Source organism: Macrotis lagotis, chromosome 5 (assembly GCF_037893015.1).
Source record: "Macrotis lagotis isolate mMagLag1 chromosome 5, bilby.v1.9.chrom.fasta, whole genome shotgun sequence".
Lineage (NCBI taxonomy): Eukaryota > Metazoa > Chordata > Mammalia > Peramelemorphia > Peramelidae > Macrotis > Macrotis lagotis.
This window is the reverse complement of record NC_133662.1, coordinates 145,639,545-145,660,445: the sequence shown is the minus strand read 5'-3', so window position 1 is coordinate 145,660,445 and position 20,901 is coordinate 145,639,545. Positions and strand designations below refer to the sequence as shown.

General features: G+C 32.7%; 1 protein-coding gene across 1 annotated transcript in view; it reads left to right on the top strand.

The window, feature by feature from the left end:
• The window catches only part of AHI1 (Abelson helper integration site 1), a 282,116-nt gene that overhangs the window by 20,440 nt on the left and 240,775 nt on the right, over positions 1-20,901 (top strand). Inside the window, 3 exon segments of the mRNA XM_074187648.1 lie at positions 9,269-9,393; positions 16,646-17,241; positions 19,824-20,014. Coding sequence (XP_074043749.1) covers positions 9,269-9,393; positions 16,646-17,241; positions 19,824-20,014 — 912 coding nt within the window.

The window sequence follows — 20,901 nt, the reverse complement described above, 5'->3', positions numbered from 1 at the left end:
CTCCTACTTTCTTTGCCTCCTGTCCTTCCTGCCCTTCCCCTTACAGCAAATAATCTAATAAAGGTGTTTATATATATATATTATATATATGATTATGTTACACATATTTCTGTGTTATTTAAGAAGAATCAGAACAAAATAAAAAAACATGAGAGGAAAAAACAAAGCATAAAACAAATTTTAAAAATTATAAATAATATGCTTTGTTCTGCATTTAAACTCCATAATTCTCTGAATGTCAATGGTATTTTCCATCACAAGTCCTTTAGAATTGACTGAACATTGTACTGCAAGCTAAGTCCATCATAGTAGATCATTATACAATGTTGCTGTTAACGTGTACAATGTTATTCTCATTCTGTTCATTTAATTCAGCGTCAGTTCATGCAAGTCTTTCTAGGTTTTTCTAAAGTCTGCCCATTCATGATTTTTTACAGAACAATAGTCCTCCATCACATTCATAGACCATACCTTGTTCAACCATTCCCCAATTGATGAGCATCCCTTCAATTTCCAATTCTTTGCCACTACAAAAAGAGCCATTGTAAATATTTTTCTACATGTGGTTCTTTTTCCTTTTTTTATGATCTCTTTGGGATATAAACTTAGCAGTGTTATTCCAGATCAAAGAGTAGGCAGTTTTATTGCACTTTGAGTGTTGTTACAATTTGCTCTACAGAATGGTTGGATCATTTCACAACCCACCAATAATCATTAGTGTTCTTGTTTTCCCCATTTCCCTCCAGCATTGATGATTTTCCTTTTTTTTTTTTTTTTTTATCATGTTGGCCAGTCTGATAGATATGGGGTGGTACCTCAGAGTTATTTTAATTTACATTTCTCTAATAATGATTTATAGCACTTTTTATCATGATAGATAGGTTTGAGTTCTTTATCTGAGCATTGCCTGTTTATATCCTTTGACAATTTATCAATTGGAGAATTACTTGTATTCTTATAAATGTGACATAGTTCTCTCCATATTTTTAAAATGAGTCTTTTATCAGAAATACTAACTGTAAAAATTATTTCCCAGGCGGCTAGGTGGCGCAGTGGATAAAGCATCAGCCCTGGAGTCAGGAGTACCTGGGTTCAAATCTGGTCTCAGACCCTTAATAATTACCTAGCTGTGTGGCCTTAGGCAAGCCACTTAACTCCATTTGCCTTGCAAAAACCTTAAAAAGAAAAAAAAAAGGAATGCAGTAAGTTGGGAAATAATTTTGCTTTATCCACTGCGCCACCTAGCTGCCCCATTGCATTCCTTTTAATCTTGGTTGCATTGGTTTTATTTGTGCAAAACCTTTTTAATTTAATGTATTCAAAATTATCTGTTTCACATTTTATAATGTTCTCTATCTCTTGTTTGGTCATAAACTCCTGCCTTTTCTATAGATATGACTGATAAGCTATTCCTTGTTCTCCTAACTAGTTTATGGTATGTTTATATCTTTGTATATGGTGTGTGATTTCTGCCATACTGTTTTCCAGTTTTCCCAGCAGTTTTTGTCAAATAATGAACTCTTAGCCCAGAAGCTGGAGTCTTTGGATTTATTAAACAGTTGATTACTATAATCATTCATTACTGTTTCCTTTTGTACCTAACCTAATCCACAGATTTACCATGCTATTTCTTAGCCAGTACCAAACAATTTTGGTGACTGCCACTTTATAATATAATTTTAGTTCTGATACAATTAGGCCACCTTCCTTTGCATTTTTTTCATTGATTCCCTTGATATTGTTGACCTTTTCTTCTTCAGATGAATTTTGTTACTATTTTTTCTAACTATAAAATAATTTTTGGGTAGTTTGGTATAGCACTGAATAAGTAATTTAATTTAGGTAGAATTAACATTTTTATTCTATTAGCTCAGCCTAATTATGAGCAGTTGATATTAATTTTATTTTTTGCAAAGTACTGGGGTTAAGTGACTTGCCTAAGGTCATACAGCTAGGTAATTATAAAGTGTCTACGCCACTCAGCTGTCCCCAAGCAAATGATATTTTTCCAATTATTTAGATCTTATTTTAGTGAAAAGTTTTTGTAATTGTTTTCATATAGTTCCTGGACTTGTGTTGATAGGAAGAGTCCCAAGTATTTTATATTATCTATAATTACTTTAAATGGAATGCTGTTGGACTTTGTTGGTAATATACAAAATGCAAATGATTTATGTGGGTTTTATTTTATATCCTGTTACTTTGCTAAAGTTATTATTCATTTCAAAATTTTTGGTTGGTTTCTACATTAGTCTATATTCTATATTAATTTAGTTTTTTAGTTGTTTCCATATTATGTCAAAAGCTTTTTCAGCATCTATTAAGATACGTATATGATTTGTTAGTTTTATTGTTGATATGGACACTTAAGTTGATAGATTTCTTAATGTCTATTCCTGGTATAAATCCTACCTGATCATAGTGTATTATCCTGTAATACCTTGCTGTATGAACTTTGCTAATATTTTATTTAGATTTTTTACATCAGCATTCATTTGGGAAGTTGTTTTATAATTTTCTTTCTCTGTTCTGATTCTTCCTGGTTTAGGTATCAGTACCATTGATGTCATAGAAGGAATTTGGTAGAACTCCACCTATTTTTTCAAATTAATTCTTCATTAAGTTTGGTAGAATACGTTTGTAAATTCTTCTTGTCCTGGAGTTTTTTCTTAGGGTATTCATTCATGGCATCTTCAATTTCTTTTTTGGAAATGAGATTAAGTAGTCTATATTTTTGTAAATATTCATTCATTTCATGTATGTTGTCAGATTTATTGCCATATATTTAGGCAAACTAACTCCAAATTATTACTTTAACTTCCTCCTCATTGATGACAAATTGACCTTTTATTTTTTGTTACTGGTAATGTGGTTTTCTTCCTTCTTTTACATAAAAATCAAATTAAGCATAGGTTTATCTATTTTATTGGTGTTTCCATAAAACCAACTAAATAGTTTTCTTACTTTCAGTTTTGTTAATTTCTCTTCTGATTTTCAGAATTTCTAATTTGGCATTTAATTGAGGATTTTTAATTTTTTTTTATTTCCCCAATTCATTGTTCTCCTCTTTCTCTAATTCATATATGTAAGCATTTAGAGAAATAAAATTTCCTCTGCTTTGGCTTCATCCCACAGGTTTTGGTATATTGACTCATTATTGTCATCATCTAAGATGAAATTGTTGATGATTTCTAGGATTTATTTTTTTGATCCACTCATTCTTTAAAATTAGGTTATTTAGCTTCCAATTATTTTTTATTCTGTCTTTCCATTGCCCTTTATTCATTATGATTTTTATTCCATCATTATTTGGAAAGGATACTTTTAATGTTTTTGTCTTTCTTCAGACTGTGAGGTTTTCATGCCTTAATACATGGTCAATTTTTGTGTATGTATCATGTACCATTGAGAAAAAGGTATATTCCTTTATATCCCCATTCAGTTTTCTGCAAGGATCTATAATGTCTAACTTTTCTTAAATTCTGTTCATCTCCTTAACTTCCTTTTTGTTTATTTTGTGGTTAGATTTATCTAATTTTGAGAGAGGGAGGTTGAGGCCCCCCACTGTTATAGTTTTGCTGTTTATGTTTTCCTGTAACACATTTAATTTCTCCTCTAAGAATCTGGATGCTCTTCCACGTGATGCATATATGTTTAGTATTGATATTACTTCATGGTCTATGGTACCATTAATGAAGATGTAGTTTCCTCCCATATATCTTTTAATGAAATCTATTTTTGCTTTTGATTTGTCTGAAATAAGGATTGCTAACCCTGCTTTTTTAAATAAGGTTTTTGCAAGGCAAATGGGGTTAAGTGGCTTGCCCAAGGCCACACAGCTAGGTAATTATTAAGTATTTGAGACCGGATTTGAACCCAGGTACTTCTGACTCCAGGGCTGGTGCTTTATCCACTGCGCCACCTAGCCGCCCCATGCACCACCTAGCCGCCCCTACCCCTGCTTTTTTCAATCCAGTTGAAACATAATATATTTTGCTCCAGTCTTTTACCTTTACTCTATATGTATCTCTGCTTCATATGTGTTTCTAGCAAATAATGTAGGATTCTGGTTTTCAATCCATTCTGACATCTGCTTCTATTTTATGGGAGAATTTATAGCATTCATATTCAGTTATGATTCTTAAGTCTATATTTCCTCAACTTATCGTCTTCATTTGTACTTTCCCCTCTCTCAATTTATCCCTCCTCACCATTGTTTTGCTTCTGAAAATCACCTCTCTCAATATGCCCTCCCTTTTATCACTCCCCCTTTTCTTTTACTTCCTTCTCTTTCTTCCTTTCCCCTCCTATTTTTCTGTAATGAAAATTTCTAACCCCACCTGAGTTTATATATTATTCCTTCTTTGAGTCAAATCTAATGAAAGTACAATTCAAGCAATTCTCACCCTCTCCCTTCGTATATCTACTGTAAGACTGTAATCCATCTTCATGTGATATAATTTGCCCCATCTACCTTCCCCTTCCTCGCTTCCCAGTATAATCCCTTTATAAAAATGTTTTAATTTTTCTATATCATCCCATCAAAATCAACTTATCCCCATACCGTGAGTATTCTCCCTCTGTTAGAGATACAGTTCTCAAGAGTTATAAGTATCCTCCTCCCTTGTATGGATGTATGTAACCAGTTTAATATTATTGAATAACATTTTTTCTTCTTTTCATCTGTTTACATTATGTATCTCTTAAGTTTTATGCTTAAAGATCAAATTTTCTTTTCAACTCTGTTCTTTTCATCAGGAAAATTTGAAAGTCGTCTATTTTGTTGAATGTCCTCCATCTTTTCTCCTGAATGAGTATGCTCACTTTTGCTGGTTAGTTTGTTCTCCAAGCTCCTTTTCTCTGAGATATCATATTCCAGGCCCTTCAATCCTTTGATGTTGGTGCTAGGCTTCTGTAATTCTGACTGTGATTCTTTGGTATTTGATTGTTTTTCTTTCTATCTGCCTTCAGTATTTTCTCTTTGATCTGATAATTCTAGATTTTGTGTTTTCATTTTGGTCGGTAGAGTCTTTCAATGACTATTTTACCCTCTGATTCTAGGATATCAGGGCAATTTTCCTTGATCATTTCTTTCTTTCTTTCTTTCTTTCTTTCTTTCTTTCTTTCTTTCTTTCTTTCTTTCTTTCTTTCTTTCTTTCTTTCTTTTTTGATCATGGCTTTCAGGTAGCCCAATAATTCTTAAATAATCTCTTCTGGATCTATTTTCCAGGTCAGTTGCTTTTCCAGTGACATATTTTACATTTTCTTCTGTTTTTTTTTTTCATTTTTTTTTTAATTTTGCTTGACTGATTCTTGATGTCTCAGAGTCATTAGTCTTCACTTGTTGAAGTATATTTTTCAAAGACTTATTTTATTTTTCATTTGCCCAGTTGTATTTTTTACCTCTAGGGTTTTTTGTTTTTGTTTTTGTTTTGTTTTTAGGTTTTTGCAAGGCACATGGGGTTAAGTGGCTTGCCCAAGGCCACACAGCTAGGTAATTATTAAGTGTCTGAGGCCGGCCCAGTTGTATTTTTGAAGAAATTGTTTTATTTCTCCATTTGCTTGGTCCTATTTTTAATAAATTCTCTTCTTTATCTATTCGTTCAATTGTATTTCAAGAGTGTTGTTTTCTTCAGTCAATTGTACTTTCTTTTGTGAAATGTTGAATTTTTTTCCATTTTTCCCACTTGATTTTAAAATTCTTTTAAAACTATTACAAAAGCTCTTTTGGGGCTGGAGACCAATACATATTCCCCTCTGGGTTTCACTTGAAAAAAGTGCTTTTTCTGTCATTTTCTTCTGAAATGGTGTTGTGATCTTCCTTCACACCATTGTGATTATTAGTGATAATAAGATCTTTCTAGTATAGTTCTTTGTGTATTTTTGCCATTTCTTAATTTCTTCTACTTTTGTTAAATCCCTATCATTTTTGTATTTACATGCATATATGTATGCATATATACATATATATAGTAAAATAATTTTCCTTCAGAGTATTTTTTAATATTTAGCATAATAATTGAAAGATAATTTTTTGATTAGTTGACAATAACATTTATAACTTGCTCACTGATCTGGGGATGTTCAGCTTATTTATGCCAGTTGCATAGGGCTTTGGGGCTTTTATGTTGGAGCCCTCCCAGCCGTCCTTCTGTGCCTTTGGCAAGGTCTTGGCTGTCAGTTGGCCTCTTCTATCCCCTGCTATGCCATTCTGGTTTCTGAGCCCTGCTCAACTCTGCTTTGTGCTGGGTTCTGCTCCCAGTGCTGGGCCACACACCCCCTCCACCCTAGTGAGACAGAGCTTTCCTGGAGTCCTTCCCAGATATCTTAAGCTTGAAAATTCTCCACTCTGTTCTCTTGTACATTCAGTTGCTCCAGAATCTATTTAGAAACTTGATTAATGTTTCTGAGGGAAACCTGGGAGAGTTATGATCCACACAGTTAAAAGTTTTAGTGTCGCTATTGAAGCAGAAGTAGATATTTTTCTGGAATTCCCTTGCCTTTTCCATAATCCAGCAAATATTGGCAATTTAGCCTATCATTCCTCTGCCTCTTCAAAAACCGACCTGTTCTTCTAGTCAGAAGACTAGCTTGCAGAGTCTTGGACATCAAACTTCTGTGATGTGAAAAGAGTGCAGTTGTTCAGTAATTGAAGATTCTTTAGCTTTCTCCATCTTTAGAAGGAACCGTGGCCACTATTGAGGTTCCCAAATTTGCTGACTTATAAAATTGCAACACTTTAACAGCATCAGGTTCTTTTTTTTAGCAGGTCTGTTAAAGATTTTATTTATTTTCTGTTTTACAATTTTTCCCCTAATCTTACTTCCCCCCCCCAAAACAAAGGCAATTTGTCAGTCTTTACATTGTTTTCATGTTATACATTGATCCAAATTGAGTGTAATGAGAGAGAAATCATATCCTTTATGAAGAAACATGAAGTATAAGAGATAACAAGATCAGACAATGAGATATCAGGTTTTTTTTTTCCTGAATTAAAGGAAATAGTCCTTGGAGTTTGTTCGAACTCCACAGTTGTTTTTCTGGATACAGATGGTATTATCCATTGCAGACAGCCCCAAATTGTCTCTGATTGTTGCACTGATGAAATGAGCAAGTCCATCAAGGTTGATCACTGCGTCCATGTTGCTCTTAGGGTGTACAGTGTTTTTCTGGTTCTGTTCATCTCACTCAGCATCAGTTAATGCAAATCCCTCCAGGCTTCCTTGAATTCCTGTCCCTCCTGATTTCTAATAGAACAATAGTTTTCCATGACATACATATACCATAGTTTGCTAAGCCATTCCCCAATTGAAGGATATTTACTTGATTTACAAACAGGGCTACTATGAATATTTTTGTACAAGTGATGTTTTTACCCTTTTTTCATCATCTCTTCAGGGTATAGACCCAGTAGCAGTATTGCTAGATCAAAGGGTATACACATTTTTGTTGCCCTTTGGGCATAGTTCCAAATTCCTCTCCGGAAAGGTTGGATGAGTTCACAGCTACACCAGCAATGTATTAGTATCCCAGATTTCTCACATCCCTTCCCTTCCAACAATGATCATTATCTTTCTGGTCATATTGGCCATTCTGAGAGGTGTGAGGTGGTACCTCAGAGAAGCTTTAATTTGCATTTCTATAATAAGTAAGGATTTATTTTTTCATATGATTATGGATTGCCTTGCTCTCATCTGTAAATTGTCTGTGCATATCCTTTGACCATTTGTCAGTTGAAGAATGACGTTTTTTTTTTTTTATAAATTTGACTTACTTCTTTCTATATTTTAGAAATGAGTCCTTTGTCAGAAACATTAGTTGTAAAGATTCTTTCCCAGTTTACTACCTTGCTTTTGATCTTGGTTACAGTGGTTTTGTCTGTGCAAAAGATTTTTAATTTAATGTAATTGAAATCATCTAATTGGTTTTTGGTGATGTCCTCTAACTTTTCCTTAGTCATAAACTGCTCCCCTTTCCATAGATCTGACAGGTAAAGTAGTCCTTGATCTTCTAATTTGCTTATAGTATTGTTTTTTTATGTCTAAATCCTGTATCCATTTGGATCTTATCTTGGTATAGGGTGTGAGGTGTTGGTCTAATCTAAGTTTCTTCCATACTAGCTTCCAATTTTCCCAACAGTTTTTATAGGAGAGAAAGTTTTTATCCCAATAGCTGGACTCTTTGCGTTTATCAAACAGCAGATTACTATAATCATTTCCTGCTATTTCACCTAGTTTATTCCACTGGTCCACCGCTCTTTTTCTTAGCTAATACCAGACAGTTTTGATGACTGATGCTTTAAAATATAATTTTAGATCAGGTAGGGCTAAGCCACCTTCTTTTGTACTTTTTTTTCATTAAATCCCTGGAAATTCTTGACGTTTTATTTCTCCATATGAATTTACTTACAACTTTTTCTAACTCATTAAATTAATCTTTTGGAATTTTGATTGGTAGGACACTAAATAGGTAGTTTAGTTTTGGTAGAATTGTCATTTTTATTATATTAGCTCTACCTATCTACAAACAGTTGATATTTGCCCAGTTATTTAAATCTGATTTAATTTGTGAGAGAAGTGTTTTATAATTGTTTTGAAAAAGTTTCTGAGTCTGCCTTGGCAAATAGACTCCCAGATATTTTATATTGTCTGAGGTTAGTTTGAAACAGCATCAGTTTCTAATGTTTAAAATAGCTCATTTGGAATTCTATCAATTCTACTAGTCTTACTGTTAATGATTCTTCTAAGGCCCACTTAATTTCATTTTTCAGGATGTCTGGCTTTATTTATTTTGGTTTTTATAGGGTACTGGGATTAAGTGATTTGCCTAGTCACACAAGTGGGTAATTATTAAATGGCTGAGATTAGATTTGAACTCAGGCCCTCCTGACTCCAGGGCCAGTACTCTATCCACTGTGCAACCTAGCTACCTCAGTGTCTGGCTATAAATCAGTAATAACACCATTGTGATTATTAATGAATTTAATAAGATCTTTCTCCTATAGTTCTTTGTGTATTTTTTGCCATTTCTTAATTTCTTCTACTTCTATTAAATCCCTATCATTTTTTGTATTTACACATATATGTATGTATGTATGTACACACACACACACACACACACACACACATATATATATATATATATATATATATATAGTAAAATAGTTTGCCTTCAGAGTATTTTTTATATTCAGCATAATAATATAGTGAAATATTATTGAAAGATAACTCTTTGGTTAGTTGACAATAACATTTATAATATTTTCTAGTTGAGAGTGAAGCAAAGGCAAAAACCAAAGTTCGTTTTGAAGAACTCTTTAGAAGTCATGCTCATTTAATAGCTGATAAGAAGAAACTCAAGAAGAAGGTTATTAAATCTGAAGAAAACATTTTGGTGAGTATAAATCTTATTAATATATGCTACATGAGTGCATTTTTAAAATGACTTTCACTTTGCATTTATAAGGAATTCTTTTTAAAGATTTTAGTTACTTTGAGTTTTACAATTTTCCCCCTAATCTTACTTCCCTCCCTCCACCCCCTACAGAAGGAAATTTGTCAGTCTTTACATTGTTTCCATGGTATACATTGATCCATGTTGAATGTGATGAGAGAGAAATCATATCCTTAAGGAAGAAACATAAAGTATAAGAGATAGCAAGATCAGACAATATGATATCAGTTTTGATTTTCTAAATTAAATGTAATTGTCCTTGGTCTTTGTTCAAACTCCACAGTTGTTTCTCTGGATACAGATGGTATTTTCCATCACAGAGAGCTCCAAAATGTCCCTGATTGTTGCACTGATGGAATGAGCAAGTCCATCAAGGTTGAACATCACCCCCATGTTGCTGTTAGGGTGTACAGTGTTTTTTTGGTTCTGCCCATCTCACTCATGTCAGTTCATGCAAATCCCTGCAGGCTTCCTTGAATTCCCATCCCTCCTGGTTTCTAATAGAACAGTAGTGTTCCATGATATACATATCCCACAGTTTGTTAAGCCATTCTCCAATTGAAGGACATTTACTTGATTTCCAATTCTTTGCCACCACAAACAGGGCTGCTATGAATATTTTTGTACAAGTGATGTTTTTAACCCTTTTTTCATCGTCTCTTCAGGGTATAGACCCAGTAGTGGTATTGATGGATCAAAGGGTATACACATTTTTGTTGACCTTTGGGTGTAGTTCCAAATTTCTCTCCAGAAAGATGAGTTCACAACTCTACCAACAATGTAATAATGTCCCAGATTTCTCACATCCCTTCCCTTCCAACAATGATCATTATCCTTTCTGGTCATATTGGCCATTCTGAGAGATGTGAGGTGGTACCTCAGAGAAGCTTTAATTTTCATTTCTCTAATAAGTAATGATTTAGAGCAATTTTTCATATGATTATAGATTGCTTTGATCTCCTCATCTGTAAATTGCCTGTGCATATCATATCTTTGACCATTTGTCAGTTGGGAAATGGGTTTTTTTTTTTAAATTTGACTCAGTTCTCTGTATATTTTAGAAGTGAGTCCTTTGTCAGAAACATTAGTTGTAAAGATTGTTTTCCAGTTTACTACCTTGCTTTTGATCTTGGTTACAGTGGTTTTGTCTGTGCAAAAGCTTTTTAATTTAATGTAATCGAAATCACGTAGTTTGTTTTTAGTGATGTTCTCCATCTCTCCCTTAGGCATAAACTGCTTCCCTTTCCATAGATCTGACAGGTAAACTAGTCCTTGATCTTCTAGTTTACATATAGTATTGTTTTTATGTCTAAATCCTGTATCCATTTGGATCTTATCTTGGTATAGGGTGTGAGGTGTTGGTTTCCCACTTGCAATTTTCCCAGCAGTTTTTAATCAAAGAGAGAGTTATTGTCCCAATAGCTGGACTCTTTGGGTTTATCAAACAGCAGATTACTATAATCGTCTCTTGCTGTTGCACCTAGTCTATTCCACTGGTCCACCACTCTATTTCTTACCCAATACTAGTTTTGATGACTGATGCTTTATAATATAATTTTAGATCAGGTAGGACTAAGCCACCTTCTTTTATACTTTTTTTGTTTAATCTATAAGGAATTTTGAAAGTTTATTATGATACAAATGTATCATTTTACCAAAGATCTATAACATGACAGAGATGGATTGCTATTCTGAGTTCCCCATATAGCCATATAGAATCATCTCAGTTGCTGTTGAACCTGAAGATGAACTGTGAAATGTCATGGTAATTTTCCTTGCTATCAACATCAAAGTTCTAGGATTATACTCCCAGACTTTCTTGTTAGTCCTTTGGTTTCCTTAATGGTATTGGAGCACTATTGTATTTCTCTGTCTCTCTCTTTGTCCCCCTCCTCCCATCAATACCTCCTGTGCAGCTTATGGTTTAAGAGATCTGATTGTTGCTATGAGATGGTGTTACTTGCTCAGGGCCTAATAGCTGGTTTGAACAACAGCCAGGTTTGAACTGGTCTTCCTTACTCTAGGGTCTGCTCTCTATCCACTATACCATATTGTCTTTATATTTTTCAATCTTAAAAAGTTCAATCTCTGCATTAGAAAAATTACAGTAGCTTTTGAATTAGCCCTGGAAGGTGATTTGAATGAGTATGGTTGAAATTAAGGCATGTACATATTCTTAGCAACATTATATGAAACAATTTCAGTTGAACAAAAGTTATAGACTAAAAATTAAATAGAGGAGGCAATAAAGTCCTTATAATAACCTTATAGTAGACATTAGATGAGAAACAGCATTTAGATAAAACATGATCCATTCCCTAAAACAAGTTAAAATCTAGTAGGAAGATAATATTCCACAAAAATTGCTGCAGTACATAATACTACATGGTAAGTATACCTTAGAATAAAACAAAAAAAAGTTTTGGTTTTGTTAGATCTGAGGAAAAAGAATGTCGTCAACTGGAATTGACAATCAAAACTTTTATTGAAGAAAAAGAGATTTTCAGTTGAATTTTAAAAGGTGGATAAGAATTCATCCAATGAAAGGATGCAGAGATTGAGTATCCCCAGAGTCTCTAAGCAAATATATTTGTTTACTTATATATAGATTTACAACTGCAAACTGCCTGCATAAATGAATGAAGAACATTTTTAAGCAGTGAACCATGGGCCAAGCTCTACTGATACAAATACAAAAGAGATTCCCCTCAAGGAACTGGATCTGTATTTTGGATTGGAGAGTCATAGGGAAAGTGAATGAAACCATAGGAAAATAGATTGACACATACTTTCTATTAGGTAGTATCCTGATTTGATGATGGTTCCCAAGCTGGAAAAGGAATGACACCAGATTGAGAAGAGTGCCTTTAATGCAAGAAAAAGTTGTATGTGCTTTAATTAGTAAAACAGTAACAAATTGCTGAACTTTTTTTGATAGGAGTTATATCTAATTCATAAAAGATCCATTCATAAAAATCTATTCATAATAAAGTTCATTTGATATGATGAATTGATTGAAATGGAGATAGTGAAAAGACCTAAAAAAGTCTATTTCAGGAATTCAGGTAGATGTGATGAGATCCTGTTTTATCCTAAGAACTGCTAATGAAAAAGAGAAGAGAGAATGGATGGATAGGGGGATGAGAAGAAGGAGGAATTAAAGATAACTCCAAACTTACAAACATTCAAGATTGGGGGATAGTGGCATGCTATACACACACACACACACACACACACACACACACACATATATGTTGAAGTTGGGGAAAGAACAGCTTTCAGAAGAAAGCTATAAGCTAATTTTGGCATATATTGAGTCTGAAATATAGTGTGTAGAGAAGCTAGATTTGGAGTCAGATGTGGTAGTATCTATGCGACTCTGGGTAAGTCATTTAACTCTGCTTAAATTTAGTTTCTTTACTGGAAAATTTTCTTAATATTATCTATATCACAGTGTTATTGTGAAAGTCAAATGAATTAATGTATATAAAACACTTTGTCAATGTTAATACATTATATTTCCTTTAGCTATTTAAATTATTATTTTGGGGGCAACTAAGTACCTCTGTGGATAGAGCACAGGCCCTGGAGTCAGGAGGACCTGAGTTCAAGTCTGGCCTCAGACATTTAATAATTGCCTAGCCATGTGATCTTGGGCAAGTCACTTAACCCCACTGCCTTGCAAAAATTAAATATACATATATGTGTTATTTTTCTCATTTTCATTGTTTTTGCTTGGACTTAACTCAGAATACACCTGAAACAAGTTGATTTTCTGCTTTTTCCTTTATATTCAGAGTTCTGTGAACTGTTGCAATATAATGAACTGGAGAAAAGATGTTTTTTGTAGTTGAGTAAGATTTTTAGAATGGAAAATATCTCCTCTAGCCTCAATTCAGCTACTATACTAGTCTAAAGGTACATAAAATACATGCTGTCCATTATTCTGGATGACATTTCCTTAAAGTATCATTGTGCTCCAATTTCTCTCTCTTCCCTTCCCCCCATTTGTATAATTGGTTTAGCTTTTAGGGAATTACAAGGAAGATGAGGATATGGTTTACAATGAGGATGAAGATACTGTTGATGATAATAATAATAATGATAATAATTATGATAATAATAATAATAATAAACTATATTATTATTTCTTACTTTAAAATAGGTTTCAGATAGGAATAGCCTTGGAAAGAGTTGCTATGCTATGTTTTGTTTTGTATCTGGTTGTGCATATGGCTACAAGGTCTAATACTTATAATTGAATTATAGTATTAGAATGATAGGTCTTCTTTTGTAGCCTTGATAAAGTCATCCTGGAATAACTGGAATTTGTTTTCTGTGTTGAGTTCCTCTTTATTAGAATGTGAGCTCCTTTAGGTCAGGGGCTGCCCCTGTTTGTTTGTTTGTTTGTTTGTTTTTTGTTTTTTTGTAAAGCAGTGGGGTTAAGTGACTTGCCCAAGGTCACACAGCTAGGCCATTATTAAGTGTCTGAGGCCAGATTTGAACTCCTGACTCCAGGGCTGGTGCTTTATCTACTGTGCCACCTAGCTGCCCCTGGGGCTGTCTTTTTTAATTTTATCTCCAGGACTCCAGCATAAATGTTTAGTAGATGCTTTTTCATTCATTCAACCTCATAGCAGAAAGGTTAATGATGCAAATGATATATTCCTCAACATTTCCATTTTGATCCTTTCTGGTAGGTCACCATATTTTAAAATCTTTATTCCATATAGCTTAGAGATTGTGGATATATGAAATGGTAACATGTATTAAAAATATTCTCCATTAGGTTTTACAGATCAGTGTTATTTTCTTTGGTTGAATTCTCCAGGTTATTTTGAAACATGTATTGGTTAGATTATTGAGCTAGTGACCAGGAAGACTCATTCCTGGAACCTAAGGCTGTGTGGACTTGGGAAGTCACTGTATGCCTCAGTTCCTCATCTATAAAATGAAATGGAGAAGGAAATGGGAAAACCACTCCATTATCTTTACCAAAAAAATCCCAAATAAGATCATGGAGAGGTGGACACAACTGAAATGATCAAACAATAAAGGATGATGAGAATTTAACTTGAAAGTTAGTGAACTTGGGGTGTTTAATTCTTACTACTGGGTTATGACTTGGTAATTAATTGGCAAGTGCTTGATGTTTATGAATTTGCAGTGATGTGTTGGGCAGTTTGTGTTGTTTCCTTGCATGATCCACATTGATCTGCATTGAACTAATTCCATGTTCTTTAAGAATCACTGTAATTTTTGTAATTTGATGGTGGTCTGGTCCTTAATTGCTACCAGAAGCCTCTCTTGTTTGCATAAATAAAATTTGTTGATTCAGCTATTCATTTATTTCTTAATTGAGTTTAAAATGAGTTTATGCATTGTTACTTATAAAGAATCTTTGGATTTCACTCTTGGATTTTAGTTGTTTCATAGACTTTATCATAAAGTAAACCACTTTGGGTAAAATTTGCCAAAAACCAATAGCTTATGCTTCTTCTTAACTTTTATATATTACCCAGTGAAGTGATGTCTGTTTATTCCAAAAATTTTTCTGCAGATTTTTTGAGCTGCTAAAGTAATCTCAAAAGACATGATATTCAGTTCCCTTTAGTCTTTTTGGCAGGGGAGTGTTAATCTTACTTAGTGTGATGGGTCCTTTGTTTTGTTATTAATGAATGGGTCTTTGTGAGGTTGTTTGCAAATCTGTTATGGTTCATTTTATAGTTTTGAAAATATGTATTGAGATAGGCATTGCCTTTGTCAGTTTCTTTATGTGCATAACACTGATGTTTTATTTCAGTATACCGATAATAAGTCTCATAATAACATAAACAACCACAACTTTTTCCTTGATAACTTCATGCTAGATGTGGCTCACCTGGCAAAGGCCAAGGTATTTCTAAGTGTTGCCTTTGCCTATTGAATAAATTGATCCTTTGGGATCAAGCTCAATTTTTTCAGTCTCCAGCTTTTTTTTTTTGTTGGTATATATATTAAGAATTTTAAACTTATTAAATCCAAAATATATCTTCTTATATCACTAGAAAAATGAGATGAAGAATCTAATGAGTTTTTCAGAGAAACCAATATAGCTGATGATACTCATGTGTATAAAGTAATTAGCAAGATAGTTTGGGTCAATACCTATAATTTGGAAACCCAACTCAATTCTCTTTGAGAGTGATAATGAATATAAATAAGCCTAGATAAAACCATTTAAACTATCTCTGTAAAAATGCCACATTTCATATCTGTTATTATCATCCTCACTATTATCTCATTCTCATATTTTTGTTGCATTCATATAAAAATAGGAGAAATTGAAAATCTACTTTTTATAAATAAAATAAGGGTAAACCTCTCTTGTTGACTTATGAAACCAACTATGGGACAACTCTAATAGCAGATAGAATGAGAGGTATGACATGCCTTGTTCTTCTGTTCCCCTTTGTTTTTATCTTTTACTTTATATCTATATTCAGAAAAAATTTCACTTCATGAAATTTGAAATTGAAGTGTATTAGATATAGTGATACTTAGTAAAATGTAATTCTCAAAATTTTGTAGGTTAATGTTTCATATGGCAGCTTGTCTTTATAGAAGCAAAGAGCTTCTGTTGCAAAATTCTAGCTACTTAATTATATCTTTTGATGTGTATCATATATGCTAAATTTTTGTATTCTGCCATTTGTATTGAACAGTTCCACCCTATTAATTAATTTGCATCAGTCACCAAATCTAAGTTCTTCATATTTGACCACATATCATTTGGGGAATGGCTGTTATTTCTATACATTTGGGATTATTCTTTATGGACTTGCTGCAATGATTTTTTTTCCTTCGCTGCTTTACCTCAAAGTTTATATGTATTGGTATTGTTAGTGCAAAAACTTTTTAATTTTGTGTAATCAAACTTGCCCATTTAATCTTTTGAGATAAGATGTACTATAAATTGTAAAACAAGAGATAAATGTCTTCTATCTTTTGTTTGATTATGAATTCTTACCATGTCAATAATTCTGAAAGTTAATTTCTTCCTTGCTCCTCTCTTTTGTTTTTGATGTGACCATTTATAGCAGAGTCATGTGGTCATTTGGAGCTAGTCTTGCATATTACATACTCAATTTATTGTTTTTCTTGCCATTTATGTTCAAATACATTTTAAAAGAAATTTATATTCTATTTCTAGCTTGACACCTTTCGGAGTAATCATGATTTTACCAAAGAAACTAGATGTGATGAAGCAATTATCAGCAGCACTTATAATCCAGAAAAAAGCTCAAGATTTACTAAAAACAAACCAAGGGACAGAGGGTTAAAAGCAGAAAAAACTAGCAATGGTGATTTTCCTGTAGAAGAAAACCAGCAAGTACAGCCAAATAAGAAGAAAAAAAAATCAGTATCACAAGAACAGTCTCACAAAGAAGAAAATATAGAAGGGGAATCAGGGAATTTTGAAAGGAAAATTAATCATTCTCCAAGAAAAACAAAAAATAAATCACTATCAGATGTATCTCATCAAAAGAGTGAAAAGATAAAAAATGCCCCAATTGAAGAAAGAGACACAACTGACTTAGATGAGGAAGAACAACTGATAAAAGCATATGAAACCCAAGTAACTGAAGAAGCAGCCAATGCAATTAAAAAGAAAATAAGAATGAAACTTAAAGAACAGGTATCTTATTTAGTCTCTGACAATCAAAGCCATGAAGAAATATTAAACAATGAAGAAGGAAAAAAGAAAAAAAAGAAAAAAGTTCCAGTTAAAGTTGAAAGTGAAACAAGGTACTTTATCACCAGTAAATTGTATTGATTTCATTTTGTAGAATTCCTTGGATTTTAAAACTATCTCCCAGTGTTTTATTTGATATGTGAATATATACATACATACATACATACATACATACATATATATATATGTATATATATATGGACATTATGTCAACACTATCAAAATCATTTTAAAAGATATTTTAAAAAATCAAATGAGGAATCTCTAAAATTCCCTTGGCTTTTGTATTTTTCCATAGGATAATTTCTTCAATGGTGCAGTGGATAGAACACTGGCCCTGGAGTCAGAAGGATCTGAGTTCAAATGTGGTCTCAGACACTTGACTCTTACTAGGTGTGTGAACTTGGGCAAGTCACTTAACTCTCATTGCCTTGCATGCAACAACATCTCCTGTTGTCCTGATTCATATCTGGCCATTGAATCCAGATGGGTCTGGAGGAGAAAGTGAGGCTGATGACTGAGTACAGACCCCCTTATTCAAATCCAATTCATTTGCTTATTATCATGGAATCACATTCCTGATGTCATGGTCTTATTTGATTATGAAGGACAAGCAGGAGTAACAATTTACATGTACTGTTCAATTTTGTTCAGCCCAGGGCATGCCATTATTAAAAACTGACCAAGCAAACTTTTATTAGCATTTATATATATCTATATATATCTATATCTATATCTATATATATATATATATATTTGTATGTATATATCACATATATGTGATTTTTAGCTAATGAATTGCCATTTTCTCCTAATGACACTAGTAAGTCACTGTTATCAGAATAATCTTACTTTTCTTTTAATTGAAATAATGATCTACTATCTTTCACAAGAAACCCATTTTGACTCTCCTTTCCTATTTGCTATGTTGCTTGTGTAATTATATATCAATTCTTAAATTTCTAAAAATTTCACGTACAAGATTTGTTTTTTTGATAATAAAGAAACTTAAAATATTTTCTAGTTTTAGCTTATATCAATTTTTATATTTTAGTTTGTGATGTAGAACAAACAGTAAAAGGTGAAATGGCTTCTGTATATCATATTTACTTGCATATTTCCTCTTTGTTTCTAGGTAAAAATGGAACTATGCAATCTATAACTTTAGAAACAATCCACTTAATAAACTTCCATATTATATATACATATATATGTATATATAATCTTTTTTGAGTTAAGGGAGAACTTTCCAAAGTTCCCGAGGAGATAGGTTCTTTGAGGCATCATATTTTCTTCTGACCATGTTTTAATGGGCACAAATGGACACATTAGATGAAGGGGAGGGAGCACTTCAAAGCATTGCCTTGTAACCTCTTGATTAGAGTTTTCTGGAAGAAATATTCTTCCTGCTATCAGGTTTTCATCTCCTTGCTTATAGCAGAATTCATTTTTTTTCAAAGAAAATATTGAGCTTCAGAAAAACTCATAATGTCATATGTATCCATTAGCACAATTTAAAGAGACTTATCACTAGATTTGGTTTTGAATTTTTTCATCTTTAACAACTTACTTGTTTACTAAATTGAAGAATTGTGACATGTATAGGTAAAAGAAAGTTCCCAACCTGGAGAAATGATGGATTCTGGAAATAGAAGCAAAAATCTATGACCTATATAATCTGATTATTTTGAATGACGTAAATGACGTGGCCCCTAGTCTAGATTTATTTTGCAAGCTAATAGCTTGAGAAGGCATTCCATCTTTATTTTTATCTCTGCTTCTGTAAAGCTGATTATTTTGAGAAATTATCATAAGTTTCATTAGTAACCTATTAATTTAAAATTATATCTCATTTCACATGGACTTTTGGAATTTTCTGTGTCCACTTTGTAAAGTTTTACAAGAAAGCAATTATCTTTCTCCTATGTTTATTCCACTTAACAAAAGTAATCAGGGATAGTTTTAAACTCTTATTTTTAAATTATGTATACTGTTAAATTAATGTTTACTGTATACTATTAACATTATATTAATTATATAGCTATATATGCCATAACTATGTTACTGTTTTATAGTTCAAAAGTCATAATCTATAATTGTTCAGACATCATAGAGTTTGAGATAGGCGGAAAAAGATCCCTATACCTTTTACATTAAGCACTTTGATTACATAAATGAGTTGACTCAGGTAATAATAAATTTTAATTAGAATATAATTAAAATAATTATTAATTATTTTATTTGCTAGTCACCTCTAAACTGAAGTTCAATATAGAATTAAAAATATCTGTGATTTTTGTCAGTGTAGTACTCCATTTGTCAACAGTGATCACAACTCTTTCACAAATCAGTATTCAATTTATTGAGGATTGATGTGATCGAAAAATTTATTGCCTTGTGACTAAACCTGATTATGACTCTTTCTAAACTTGGCTAGGCTGGTGCTCTGATAATAGCTAGAAATTCCATATTTGAAGACTTTCCAACTAGACAGGAATTGGAAAAGCTTCTATGCAAAAATATAAAGGTAGTCTACAGAAAATATAATATGATTTGAGGTTTATCCCTCCCTAAGCCATGCATAACAAAATTTTTGATTGTAAATTGTTTGACAAAATATATGATTACTTTTCAGTGTGCCATCCCACTCTGAGCTGCCACATAATGTAAGTGAAGAAAATATTGAAAAGAAGAAATCATCTGAAGATGTGCTAACTTCAGATTTAAATCAGAGCAATGAGATAAAAGCAGAAGATCAAACTATTGAGGAAAACGTGGAACAGCCAAAAGCTAAAACAAGAAAGATAAAAAAGAAAACTAAAGCAGGTTTATTATCTATATTCAATTAGAAATATATTCTATATTTCCATTCCCAAACCTTTTGTCTTCTTCAAGGAAATAAGGTCACTAGTATATAATTTTTAAATGCATATATCACTCAGTTGCACAATGGAAAGGTTGCTGGATTTAGAGTCAAGGGACTTCAATTTTGATTTGAGCACTATGTCTTAATTTTGAGTTTCAGTTTGTAAATTGAGTGGAATCTGGATAAGATGACTTTTTAAGACCCCCTTCAACTGTGACCTGATGTATTTTGTATTTAGCACAGCCTTTCATTGTATAACATTGATTATGCAATTAATTAGCAGTGACGATAATAATTGGTAGCATTTATGTAGTACTTTAAGGTATTTTACATATGTTATCTCATTTGATTTGAGTCCTATAGCAGCTCTGTGAGGTGGGTGCTTTTATTATCCCCATCTTAAAATTGGCAAGCTAACATTGAAAAAAATTAAATGACTTAGGTTCACACAGGTGGTAAGTGTCTTGAATAATAATGTCAACTCGTGTTTTCCTCTCTATGTTAAACTCTTCATTGTACCATCACAGCTGCTTATTGAGTTATCACTAGTTTATCTCACAGTCACACAACTAAAAGTTTTAAAAAAAATTACATGTCAGAAAAACCCAACTGACCTTATAACAGAGCTCATATTAACTAATAGCAGGAATGAAAAAAATCCTTCCCTAAGGATCTTTTTAACCTCAGTGGTATATAGTCATGTAAGTTGTATATCTTAATTCAGTTGCTCCCTGTTGCTCCCAATAGATGATGTGGCTTGTCTTTCACCATCAATGCTCCTGTACTACTGTAACTACTCAAATGGCACCAGAAAAATTTTTTTTAATTGTGAGCTCATTCCATATAC